A 14,017-nucleotide genomic window follows, 5' to 3' on the forward strand; every position below is an offset into this window, starting at 1 on the left:
CTTAAGCCTATAATACTTGGATGATGCAGAAGTCCTGCAGCTGACACTGCTGAACCAGCTCTTACTGTCTCTGTATCAAATTTGATCCTCAAGAACTCTTGCAAGTCCAGATTCAGTCCATAAAGTTGCCTTAGTGTCTGTAACAGAGAGCCAGAGAAAGGGTTCCTTTCCAGAGGCTGGAACAGTCTAGTAGGGTTTACCAGCCTGGGTTGGACACACAGGGTTCCTAAAATGAAAAGGATCTTCAAGTGTCAAGGGTGTCCAAGCTGCCTTTCTGAGTGCAAAATGACAATACTGTAGTTGGTAGTGTTTCACAAGCCCAAGAGTAGTAATTGTCCCCAGCAGTCATACTTGAAGTCTGACAAACCAAATACCTTGGCTGAATCTCTTGGATACTCCTTAGTGTGATGTTCTGCATTCACTGATGAGTCAGTGCAGGGCAAACCAATTTTCTTCAGAGAAAGAAGAAACATAGGAAGGGGCAAATCAATTTTTCTAGCAGAGTCACTCCTGCACGCAGAGGAGGACACACTCCTTCTGGTACCCTCAGGATGGGTCTGAGCTCAGATGAGGAGTGTACATTTGAAGTGGATCTCTCAATTCCCCCTACCCATGACTTCTTTGTGGTCCAGAGCAGTGCTGGATTTTAAACCTGTATTCCTTATGGATGTAAGTCCAATGAGTCCTTTGGACCAGATTACAGTGGGCCCAAAGTGAGCCCTTAAGTTCACATGGCATACACAGCAGATCCTCAGCATGGATTGTTTTGCTCTACAGCTCCTTTCCTGTTACACTAAAAATACATGTTGACTCTGACTACTGAGCAAGAGGCTTGCCAGGAGGGTTAGAAATCACATCAGGGCCACCAAGCTGACCCACAGCCTCTGAATCTCCTACACCCTTTCTTAATTTAAATAACCTTAAATACCCTTTGGGTTGTTGGGGGTTTTTTTATGTCTTCTCGACAGAGATTTTTAATGGAAGAAGATAAAACGTGCCTCCTGAGCTGTTTTCACATTTAATGTTCTATGAAAAATGCTTCTCATATCTTGATAATATCATTTATCAGCATGATATGCAGTTCAGATATAAATAGTTTGCTACTGTTTTTTCTTTAGAGATTAGATCTTTTTTCTTGCCTTCTTTTTGGGCTCTAAGAACTGTTCCACTGTATCAAGTCTGCCCTAAGTTGTGTCAGGAGTTAGACACTCCAATGAAATAACGTTAGAAAAATTCCCTTCTTCCTTTAAGGAACTGGATGTACCAAGAGGATGGGACATTTGAGATGCTTTCATTGGTTTTTACATTTAATCAAAATGCCGGCTGAGAATCAGAAAGATAGCTTATACTAAACTCTGTGAATGGGAAAATTGTTTTGGGGTGGTTTCCTGTAAAAATAGTTTTCCTATTTAAATGTTCATTTTGTGATTTAAATTCAGAAGCAATTATTTTATGGAGAAAGTATTTTGAAAATTCCCTCTTTCCCCCAGATGTGAAAGTCAAATTTTTATTTTTTTTTTCCAGAGACTTGATTGTATATTATAGGGTAGGGCTCTTTTTGGCAGGAATAGCAGAGTGATTTTTGAAAAATAGAGGTAAAGTAGCTTAAATTTCCTTTCAGCTTTGAGCTGGACTGATCTTGAGGTTCCTGAAGGTCCCTGCCCTTTATATTGCTCAGAGGGAGTGCTGTTTGTCCCCATAGATCCTCCACAGTGTACATTTCCTGTATGAAACACTCCAACCATTACAAACTGTCATGCAATTTCAACTTGTCTGAAAATGAAGGCTCAAACCCTGGGCAGGACTTGTGTAATGTAGAAGTAGTATTAAATTGTGAGGAGGATCTGTAGAGAATTTAATCTCATTACTGGAAAAAGACCAGTAGTTTGGGTTTTTATATCTCAGGAGAGTGACCTGTTCATCCTCTTATTAAAAGTGAAATCAAGTTGTGTTTTCCTGTCAGACCAAACATTTGAACAGCCTTTTATATATATATATATGTATATATATAGAAAGGAGGCAGTATTTATTGCTTTTCTTGATTTTATGTGCTGCCACACCCACCACCAGTAATTCTTTTCAAATAAATCCATCCTCAGCTATTCCTTAAGCAAGGAATATTCAGTAGTTAGTTCACCATGAGGTATGGTGAGGTCAGCTCAGAACCTTCATATTGTTGTCTGTGTCCTATGGGGCAAAGTAATGAAAATCTCAGTGCCAGGTTTTAGTGCTTCTCACTCCAGTTAACTATAATGATAATGTTAATGGTCACTCTTCTCACATGTACAAAGACATTCAGCCATACTAAGTTCTTAATTTTAAATTTACATTTCAGTAACACTTTTCTCTGCTCTATTTTATAAGTAAGAAATTATTCCCAACCTTATGGAGAGTGGTGGGGGAGGGAGGTTCGCTTGTGTTTTCTATTCTCTCCTATCCCATCCCCATAGATCCAAGCTTTTTCCTTAGACCTCCTGATGCCCCTTAAGATCCCCTTAAGTAGGGAAATCTGTGCTCCTCCCAGATGAAGTCAGAAGCACTGTATGGGAAAAGCCTAAAACTTTGACAGCTTGATGTGATTCCTTATCTTTCCTCTTGAGTAGTGCTGAAAACTGATGATGCCAACAGGAATTATCAAGGCAAATTAACATGACTGCAATGCTTGGTTTTCTCTTTGCAGGAAGTACCTGATAAGAACAAAACCAATGGACTATATTTTAGAGATGGGAAATGTCGCATTGACTACATCCTTGTGTATAGAAAATCTAATCCACAGACAGAGAAGAGGGAAGTCTTTGAGAGAAATATCAGAGCAGAAGGACTTCAGATGGAAAAAGAAGTAAGAGATATTCCTTAAAAATACTTTCTCGTTGAAGCTATATAGAATCTGGGGCTATGATTTGTTTACTCTGAAACTCTTCACTCTGTTGTAGCAGTAGAAAAATGCTTTTAACCATGCCTAAATATAGGCCAGAGCAGTGCAAAAGTATAGCCTAAAGGAAAATCAGACACAGGGATTGAAGGCCAGAACAGGCCATTACAGCCATCTTTTTCAACCTTATGCACAAGTGGGCCACAGAATTTCATCTGTTGTGCTGTGCAGTACAAAAAACAAGTTCTGGGTTTGAATGGCCTGAATTCTACTGAGCGCAATCTGTATTTCTGCACTTATATTTTTTTCTAGCTACATGCTCCACTATTTGCTGAGGCTCCTGGTAATCTTTCCAGAGACCTAACTAGACCCCTGCCTTCCTTCATCTGTCAGCTTAGGCAAAGCAACGTGAGAGTTATTTTAGTAGTTTGAAAACAGCTTAAAGTTTCTCCTTCTTGCTTAACCCCAAGCATTGAAATAATTGGGCAGTACATATGAATCATTTATATCTACATTGTTTCCAAAATAATGTCCTGAATAAAAGATATACTCTTTCATGGACAAGAGTGTAGAAATTAATGCAAAATATCTAAAATGTATTGATATGTCAGGTAGCTGGAGCAAGGTTTAAAGTGACCATATCTCTTTTGCCAAGCCTATGATCTTCCTTAAACCTTGATAATGTGCTTAAGCAGGGCTTAAGCCTCCATTCCACTCAACTATTGCTGAGTGTTTACTTTTATTTGTGCCTGCTGTACTCACACTCATGCTAGTATGCATGGTCATGCTGCCAGTGATGGAAACAGAAGAGACATTTTCAGGATATAGGTGTTACACATTATCTCCCTTTCCTTCTCTGAATTCTTGGTACATTTGTAAATATTCTGTGTGTTTGACATGCACTGTTCTTTGGAGAACACTGGGGAGGGAAAAAGGGAAGCCTTTACAGGAAAATGAAAATTTTTCTTTTCTTTAAATATTTTTGATTGAACATAGGTACTGTATTATGTATTACTGTGTATGTAAGTGTATTAAGAGCATTTTACTGGTTACATCAAAAGTTACCCTAAACTATTCCTTCAAATAAGCTGGAAGTCATATTCTTCAGTGCTTCAATAATTGACAGATGTTTTCAGTGCCAGGGATTTTTCATTATTGCATTTCCTGTCTATGTGCTACTGCCTATAGGAGTTGTAACCCAACATTCCAGAACATGGGAGTGTTGCTGCAGCTATTCACCTTCACATACTAGAATTCTGTCCTGCTTCCACCAGGAGAGATGCTGACAAAGTCTCTAAAATTTGGGCAATGTAGAAAACAAATGGGGAAAGAATCCTCCCTATTAATACATACGTCCAATGGTTTCAAATAAATTTTTTTCCTACTTTGTGGTTTTTGCAGTTTTATTACTGTGCTAAGGTCAGCAGTGAAAGCTATGAAATCACTGTATATATTAAGTATTATGAGACTTACTGCAACATTCTCTGCTGAAAACTTTTTCAAATTGATGATTTAAGCGCTTGCTATGGAGGATTTTTTTTTGGCTTTCAAGACCATTTATTTGAACTTTGCTGCCTAGGCTGCATGAAAGATCTGCCAATTTGATTATTCATTTCAGTTTCTATTTTGCTAGTGACATGCAGTTTTATTTCTTACTGATCTCATTTGCCCTTGGTGTGACTTCTTGCCGGCGTCAGTAATTGTACATTTTCTAAACACAGAATGATCAAAATGAGGTTGTGCTACATGACTAGAGCTAATGTTTTTAAAATCAAGGGTAGCAATCTTTTTTAACATTCTGACCTAAAACTAAACTCTAGCATGTACATTTTATGATCATGTTAGCTTCTAAATTAAATTATAATCCTGAAGGAAATATGTACATTCTTAGCACACTCCCTCCCCCATCCCCAGGGATTAACAACAGTGCTGCATAGCACTTAGCTTTAAACTTAGCTGTGTGATCACCTAGTGTCTAGAATATTTCTCATTATTTTTACTTCTCCTATTTTTGAGACTGCTCATCATTTTGAGTGTTAATTCTGGAAAATTATAACTGCAGGTTTTTTTTTCAAGTTGTTCACATGCACTATACTGCTTCCACTGAAAAAAAGTTTGCTCCCAGATGAAATGAAAATGTGCCTATTGCTTTGGCCACAGAACATTTTCAGAGGCAATAGGTAGTAACTGTTGGACTGAAAGAAATGTTTTCCCTTCCATGAATTTTGTGTGGTTGTTGGTTCATTCTCCTTTGGCTACCAGCTGTTCATATCTTGGCATTTGATTGTGTTAGCCCTGTCCTTTTAACAGGAAACCACTGGCAGAGAGGAAATCTTACAGAGCTATCCACACTGCAATTTCAAACTCATATGCCTCACTGCAGGGAGGGGAAGTGCACTGCAGTGGCTCACTGACAAGTAGAGTGCAGTGAAATTCCCAGGAAGTGGAGAATGCAGGGAGCAGTGCTCACTTAGCAGCATGAAATGAGAAAGCGACTCTGAAACGAATTCACAACAGCTGAGATAACTTCAGGCACAATGTCAAGATCGTGTAACTGAGAAAGGTCTGAACAGATACATGTTTCTGACTCCAGGAAAAGGTGAGAATGTTTTGCAGATATTCCCTACAAATTCACACTCACAGTCTTCAACTGAACCACACCACTCTGCCTTGGAAGTTCTGCCAGATTTGGTGCTCAGTACATATAGTAATAAAGAATGAGGAGATCCCAGACCAAGGAAGAGATAATTAAAATACTGAAAATTTAACAGAAAAAGAAAAAAATTAAATAACAGAGAAAAAATAGTGATAAAACATTTCTAAAGAGTGAAAAAAAAATAAAAATAGGAAAAATAAAATTAAATAGTAAAGATTTTAAATTGAAAACAACACCCTAAGAGTGAATACTAATTGAGTGGTACAGCACAAGTGATTTTATAATGCTTCCCCCTGCTTTTCTGTATATACCTGCTCTGGATAGGATGAGTGTGTTGACCCTGTCTCAGCCAAACACTTCCAGACCACATCCAACACATGTGATCACATGCAGAGATGCTCACATAAGGTAATCAAAACTGTAGGTAATTCCTGGATAAGAGACTGTATTTTCTTTTCAGCCAAGTGAAACTTTTCCTTTGTTGATTTATTCTCTTTTCCAATGTCTCACAAGTGAGATAAGTAATTTTGATATCCTGGCTCTGGGATCCTCGATGACCCTGCTGCTCTCATTTTTCAATACTCTTTGAAAAAGACTTATATGTGAGCAAAATGGAGAGGACAGTGTCCAAGTGGAGCATGTACTTCTTGGAGATGAGGTACCAATCACACTGTAAGTTTGTAGGCACTGATACCATCTGTAAATATCACATGAGACTCATCTCTTCCAGAGCTGGCGGGCACAAGGTTAACAGGGTGTTACTGTCCACATGCTGATGGAACATTTCAAATTTATCTTAATACAAGATAAACCTGAGACTTAGATCAGCCCACTGACATGCAGAAGAGAATTACTTGTGATCAGTTTTATGTGAAGAGGAAATATGGATAGCATCCATTCCAAATTAAATGTTCCTCCCTGTGGCCCAGCAATTTCTGGAAATCCTGTCTTTTCAAGAGAGAATGAAGAGTCAGAATTACTTTGAGCCCATGGTATTTTCCAAAAGAATAAATATTTATAAATGTAACCTCCTGGCCAAAATCTGGAGATTACCCTTTTCCCAAATTATTCCTGCAGCATGAATTACTATTTACCTGTCCTAAATGACCAGGTAGAATTCAGCTGCTGTCAAGAGTATCTACACAGTTCTGGTGCACGAATACAGTATTACAGAAATGCTCATTCACTTGCAAACTTTTTAAGCTGCACTATAAAGTAATGGAAATGCAGGATAGAGGTGAGAAATTTATGCTGGATGAACAAACACAGACCACACTTTCATGAGTAATTTATACAAGAGAAAAAGAAGAAAGTAATCTTTCATTTAACTAAGAAATGTCTGTCCAAAATCAATCTGACGTTGGGTTAGGATCTGATCACGTAGCCCTAGGAACAGACTACATTTAGTATGAACATAGCATGATTTTTTTTGGTTTTTCTACTTCTCATGACTACAAACTATGTCATACAGAGTATTTCTACTACTAAACATACTTAAAAAATACATTATGCTTAATGATTTTGTTCAAAGTTTTTAATGTATAGATTATAAGTTGATTTCATGCAGTTTACTTGAAAAAGCAATTGGCAGACAAGTGGAAAGTGAGTGATAGAAGTGTAGTAAATGGGAACTAACCACAGGAGTAGTAAAAAATAGTATTCAGGTCTTTTATTTTATATATTTTGTATATTTATGGTAACTAATGTCTCAGTATAGAAGCAATTAACTACTTTAAACCAATAGCATTGCTTACTGCCCTGGAAAGCTGGACTCCTCACAGCTACTGCATGCTGAATCTGCTTCAGAAATAAGCTCCAGATATTTTACAAGTAACAGGCAATCCATTTGGATTTCTGCTGGCACACTGGTCTTTGCACCTCCCTGATAAATGATGCCAATGTAGTGCTGGTCCAGCTTTTGGAAGAATCCAAGTTGTGTGGGTTTTTGACTTACATGCCTGATCAGAAATCTAAATTTTACCACCACAAGTGTCAAGCTGTCACCAGGGCACCTCTAATTGCATTCACTCCCTGCCTCAAGCAGCAGCTGACATTTCTGGTGCAACATCTGGCAGCAAAAACACAGCTGGTGTATACAGTAGGTAGTAGAAATACATAATAGGTGTTCTCTGGGGAAAACCCAAAAGGACAAGAAAGAAAAGCACAGTATAAGCTTTAGCTGTCTTGTATGAACAAATATCTACTAGTGGGTATAGTCTGAGTCTTAAGTTATGTTAACATGACCCTAGAAGTTATATTTTGAAATATTTTTCAGTAGTTGATGCAATATAATTACAGAATGCTATTATTTCATCACTTTTCAATTTTGCAAGCAGATGTAGATAGGTTCCTGAAGAGCTAGTGATAGTTGTGTAAAGCAGTTTCTTTTAATGTAGCTGTAGCTTTGTGCTAATGGGGCAGGACATAAGAAGCTAGAAACATGGATTCAGTAAGATGCTTATATTTAGCAGCAAGTTGGAGTCTGCCTTCAAGATGATGAATGTTGAGAGAAATTACAGATGACAGAAAGAGCACGCAGAGTATCTCCGTGACTTTTAGCACATCCCTGAGTGTAAAAGGAAAATAGACCTATGACCATGTCAAAGTGAGGTGAAACTTAGAGATAAAGAACAAGACAAAGCTAAGAACTTCAAAGACTGAAACTTCTGAGCACTAACTCTGTTCAGAAAGTGGTGATGTGAAAGAGACATTATAATCAACAGCTGTTGCTTCTGAACTTAATCAAATACTATCAACTTTCTGGAGAAAAAATAACATCTCCTGCTTGTTGTTGTTGTTGTTGTTGTTGTTGTTAGTACTGCAGAACCAAACATTTATGGGAGACTGATCTGCTTTTTTCTGGTTTGTGCGTCATCGGCGCAATTGTTCATGAGATTCCTGTTACATAAATGCTTTTTTTTCTGATTGTGATTCATGGGTAGAAAAGAATTGAGCTGACTTCCAGACCCCAAGTGGCACTTGCAGATCTGAGTTAGAAAAGGTGTTTTATAAATGTAGTTTACGTAATTTGTTTCTCTGAGCCACACGCAATAAAATCTGAGTGTCTTTATAGTTGATTCCAAGTTTATTTTTCAGTTATGACTTCCGTTTATCCAGTTATTGAAAGAACAATAACTTTTCTGTAGTTTATTGCTCCTATAGATGTAATTTAATCAACCAGGCATACAGCTTAAACCAGAGTGCTTAGTCTATGGTCAACTGACTTTTTACAAATTGCCAGGAGAGTTTGTGTGGTAGCCAGGAGCAAGCTGCAGGCCAGCTGGAAAATCTTTTCCTGACTGAGAGTTTTTATTTGGTGCTCATATCCTTTCCCTGTCTTGTTGAGCTTGCTCTGCACCTATCAAAAACCATCCACTAGAGAAAAGGGTAGCCAGGGAAAGCTTCCACCCCTGAAAATATCAGCTGTCCTCTGGGCTTTTTGACAGAGAGAAAGATACCTCTGAGCGTGCCTGTGTGAGATATGTACTGGGAAGCACTGGGACAATGGTGGGAGTGGTGATTATCCCTTCTGTGCATGCATGATAGGTCAAGCAACATGCAGGATGTCACCTATGGCTAACAGGTTTCCTTTAGGCCAAACTGGCATTTGGACAAAACTAGGCTTCCCTAATCTTTGGAGAAGATGAGATCTTGTATAGGGTTTGCATGGCAAGGTTTTGGTGGTACGTAGGGCTGCTGGGATGGCTTCTGTGAGAAGCTGCTAGAAGTTTCCCTCACATCTGTCAGAGCCAGTGCCACACAGCTCCAAGATGGTCCCGCTATTGGCCAAGACTGAGCCCATCCACAACAATGGTAGCACCTCTGAGATAAAGTATTTAAAAAGAGGAAAAGCCTGCTGAAGACCAGCAGCCAAAAGAAGAATGAGACTATGTGAGAGGAACAACTCTGCAGACACCAAGGTCAGTGAAGAGGGAAGGGGAGGAGGTGCTCCAGCTGCTGGAGCTGAGATTCCCCTGCAGCCCATGGTGCAGCCCATGGTGAGGCAGCTGTGTCCCTGCAGCCCATGGAGGACTACGGGAGCACATATCCACCTGTAACCTTGGAGAACCCCACACTGGAGCAGGTGGATGCCCAAAGGAGGCTGTGAGCCTGTGGGAGGTCCACACTGGAGTAGGCTCCTGGCAGGATCTGTGGCCTCCTGGAGAGAAGAGCCCATGCTGGAGCAAATTTGTTGGTAGGACTTGTGACCCCATGCAAGAGACCCGCCCTGGAGCAATCCATTCCTCACAGACTGCATCCCATGAAAGAGGCACGTGCTGGAGAAGTTTGTGAAGAACTGCAGCTTGTGGGAAGGTCCCAGGTTCGAAAAGTTAGTGGAGCACTGTCTCCTGTGGAAGGGAGCCCACACCAGATCAAGGGAAGAGAAGCCCTCCTCCTGAGGAGGAAGGAGCAGCAGAGACAACACGTGAAGACCTGACCACAGCCCCCATTCCCTGTCCTTACATACCACTGGGTAGGAGGAGGTGGGGAAAAGTTGGAACAAAGCTGAGCCTGGAAAGAGGGAATGGTTGAGGGAAGGTGCTTTAAGGTTTGTTTTTATTTCTCATTATCCTATTCTAATTTGAATATTGATAATAAATTAAACTAATTTCTCCAAGTTGAGTCGGTTTGGCCCATGACAGTAAGAGGTAGGTGATTTCTCTTTGTCCTTATCTAGAGCTGGGAGCTTCCTCTTCTATTTTCTCCCATGTCCTGATGAAAAGGGAGTGATGGAGTGCCTTTAGTGGGTATCTGGCATGCAGCCAGGGTCAACCCACAGGTGTAATTCAATGTTACTCCACTACTGTGACCAGTATCAAATATTCTGTAGCTTTCATGGACTCTCATAAGTTGTTTCAGTATCTCACTTTTCTGATGCAATTATTCAATATGTAAATAGCTACAGCTAATGAACTTACAGTACAAATTATGCAGCCTGCAGGCTATGTATTTTCATGAGCAGAATAACTATTATTATTAGCAGGTGCAGCTTGTTATTTAATGTTTTAAGCACTGTGTCTGGTTGCATCCACAAATCATGGACAGGGACATCAATATGACATAAACTATGGCTGCAAAAAGAGAGCCAGACTGAAATGCAAACCTAACCACAAGCATTATAAATGAAAGTGCTTCCAGCTACTTAGTTTTAAATGTTGAGCTATTCATTTCATCCCAATTCAGACAGAGCAAGTGGAAATCAGACTGTCTTATTATCTAATGTACATAGCAAAAGGAGTCTCTTTTCAGCAATGTTTTACAGAAAAATGTGATGGTACAAGCAGAACAATGTCCTCTCCAAGGGAGTATTCTGTACCAAAAAACCACAGTAACTAAAGAGTGAAGAAGTTTCCAGCTGCTTGAACTTCTGAGGGAAAAGTTTTAGATTTCAAATGCTATGTCCACTGTACAGCACAATGCCAATTTAAAAAAAAAAAAAAAAAACGACTGAGGAGATAAATGAAAGACTGGATAGATAGTGTCTGACTTCAAATTTCAGAATGCAGTTTTTAAAGATAAATTTCTTGATTGTCTAAAGGGAACCCATAAATTAATATGCTTCTGAGTTGACAAGCACCAGTCTTTAACAGGACATTGTAAAACTAGTAGACTAAACAAATGTTGCTAAAAACTTGACCCACTTTAAAAAAAAAAAGTGTCCCTTTCAAGGAATAGGGAGGTAATACAGAAAATACATAGATAGCTGAATAGGAATTTAAAAGCCCCTGACATACTTCTTTCAGGAACAGGCAAAATTTCTTGTCTAAGAATTTACTGTCTTCAACATCCACAAATCAGAACGTCAAAAATCTTTTGAAGGAAAAAAAAACAGACAGGCAACAGGTTAAGAAAAAATTATCATGGTTATATATGAGATGTCCCCTATGTGTCAAAAGTCACCTTTACCTTTACAATAGCTGGTCTTGAACTGCAATTGTTTTTGAGGTCTTGTTTCACCTGCCAGCAGCATCAGGAACAAGCACAATGCACAAGGGCACAAACACTTAGTGCACAGTGAGAGTTTTCATTGCCCAAAGGTGACATGACTGGTTTGCTGCAGCACTCCCTTACAGTAATGGATTAATAAGCAAAAATCTAAAGTTGTTTCTAGGGAACAGAAAGACAGAGGATATAGAAACCCAGCAGTAGGCTTTGTCTTCTCATTTTATGTTAATGATTTTGGTGTTGAACTTGTTTTGAGAACACAGCACAGTATTTACAGCATTATGCATCTAAAACAAATAGCAGTGATTGGTCTTGGGGGCATTTACATCTTCCCCTAAAGCCTGAGGTAGTGTGGGGCTGCCCCTCTGCAAGTAGTGCCAAGAAGGAAGCATGAACCTGGGAGGGACAGTTCCCTTTCTCACTGCTCTTGGCACAAGGACCCCAGGCCCTCTCATTGTCTGATTTTCTTTGTTATACTGGGTTAAGTCAGTGATGGAGCAAGTGAAGCATTGGTGCTCTGTGCCTTGGATTTACTGTATCTCAGTTGTGGGAACAGAACAAAATAGAACTAATTACATCAGGGCTCAACTTTCTTGAAAAAGACCTTTCACTTTATGGGTCTCTGGGCCCAAATGAAATGCAGAATTATCTACTGCATATTCACAAATTTCTTTCTTGCTGCTTGAGTGGTAATGAGGTAGTGTAAATGAAGTTTAAAAAAGCCTGACCTGAGAGAAAAATGCTTCTGACATAGCCATACTAACTGCAACTTCTGTCAGCCAGTCATGTCCTCCTGTTTGAAGTCTTATCTGGTTTACAAAACTCTCTTCTGTGCACAAATTATCTTTTATTTTGTTATCTGAAACCTCTTGAAAGAATATGTAAGAATACATTTTAGACAAAACAGTGTGAAAACCCTTTTGTTTCCTCTTGGAGGTCTTCATGGTACTTACTTATTACTCTTCTTAGGTACAGCTTGTTTTTGTTTATAGACTCAAATAGACCTTTCCATTTATAACAGGATTGACTCCAATTTCTTAAAATATAAGAACTTTGTGCTTTCTTTTTTTTCTTTTTTCTTTTTTCTTTTTTTTTTTTTTTTTTTTTTGTCTAAAATCCATCCAATACACCTTTTGAAAACTTGAAATTTTTCAGAAAGAATATAGCCCCCACAGTGAAAATGTAGAGAGGAGAAGAACAAAATGGACACATGTACATCTGGAAACCATGACTGTGCTTTGTCTTGCAATATGCAAAATTCATGTTCTCCTCCTCAAGAAATTTGCCATTTTGTATTTAGATTTCAGCATCTTTTTGTGCCTTGTAAGTTAATGACCTAGTCAGTGAACTCATTTTCTGGGGAATATGGAGAAGCTCCAGAGCACTGGTGGGAAGGTGTCAAGGAAGGTCTGAGGGTCAACTTTGTGAAGCAGAGCTGTCACCAATGCTAGATCAGGATGGTCATGTCTTTTCTCTATAGAATTCTATAGGTTTTCTATAGATAACAGCCTGGCCCTTCATCACCAGAGTTCTTGAAGTGGTACTGTGAGTGCCATTGCTGTTGGAAACTGTGACTTTCTGAGACAAGATTGAATTAAGCAAATGTCCTGAAACAGCAGTTGAGAGAATAGAAGCTGTGATTTTTAGAACATTCCAGGTCAATGTTCTTGTGCAAATATATGGATTTTATCATCATTAGCCTCAGAAATTCACAGGAGAGAAGAATTCAAGTAATGAAATACAGAAAGTACTGACCAAATTCAAGAGGCCTTTTAATGTACAGAGGACACTGATGGGAGGCTTTGTTATTTAAAGATCTGCATTTCCCTATGTCTTCTCTGCAGGAAGGATGAATAGGGTGGGATGGGGGAAATGGATGGTAGCCAAGGTCTTGTGAAATGCTCCAAATCAGATGCTGCTGCTGTGATGTGTCCCAGACAGCTGAGCAGTGCTCTAGAGGCACCCATGAAGGTGCAGTTCTAGGCAATAATGTGTCTCTGCCACTGCAGAAGTTGATGTGGGTGGTGAGGAACAGGAGCTCAGGGAAAATAGTGGTTTTACTGCAGAGCCCCAAGAGGAAAAACCCAACATATTGACTGTAGCTGTTGACAATGTATGTAATCTGACTAGGTAGGAACAAGCCCTTAATATGCATCAGTTCATCTCTCTCTGAGGAAAACAGAGCAAATGAATTACACCTTCAAGGTGCCTGTTCCTCTCCATTGCAGACATCTAAACTTAGTTGCCCTGAACCACACCTGTGGTGTCTGCTCCTTGGGAGAAAGCCCTCAGAGAACTTCTCAGGATCAGTGGGCTTAGAGACATGATAGTGCCAGTGTTTTGATACAAATATAGTGGCCTGCCAGTATCCAGCAGGGAAAACTGGGTCAGGTACCTGTCACACACCATATCTATAAACCACTCAAGATAAGCCTTTTTGTTTGCCCTCTGTCCAGGTGTTATCTATAGATTTATATTAATAGATATGTGGATTTCAAGACCATCCCCAGTACAGGTATAATGTAAAGTATGCAACTAATGGA

General features: G+C 39.4%; 1 protein-coding gene across 3 annotated transcripts in view; it reads left to right on the plus strand.

Annotated features, from left to right (window-relative positions):
- LOC103813633 (anoctamin-4) overlaps positions 1–14,017 on the plus strand; it is a 235,008-nt gene that overhangs the window by 133,927 nt on the left and 87,064 nt on the right. For all 3 annotated transcript variants that reach the window (XM_050969710.1, XM_050969708.1, XM_050969707.1), the window contains one exon: positions 2,681–2,839. In XM_050969710.1, coding sequence (XP_050825667.1) covers positions 2,681–2,839 — 159 coding nt within the window. The remainder of the gene's footprint in view (positions 1–2,680; positions 2,840–14,017) is intronic.

The sequence above is a fragment of the Serinus canaria genome, chromosome 1A (assembly GCF_022539315.1).
Source record: "Serinus canaria isolate serCan28SL12 chromosome 1A, serCan2020, whole genome shotgun sequence".
NCBI lineage: Eukaryota > Metazoa > Chordata > Aves > Passeriformes > Fringillidae > Serinus > Serinus canaria.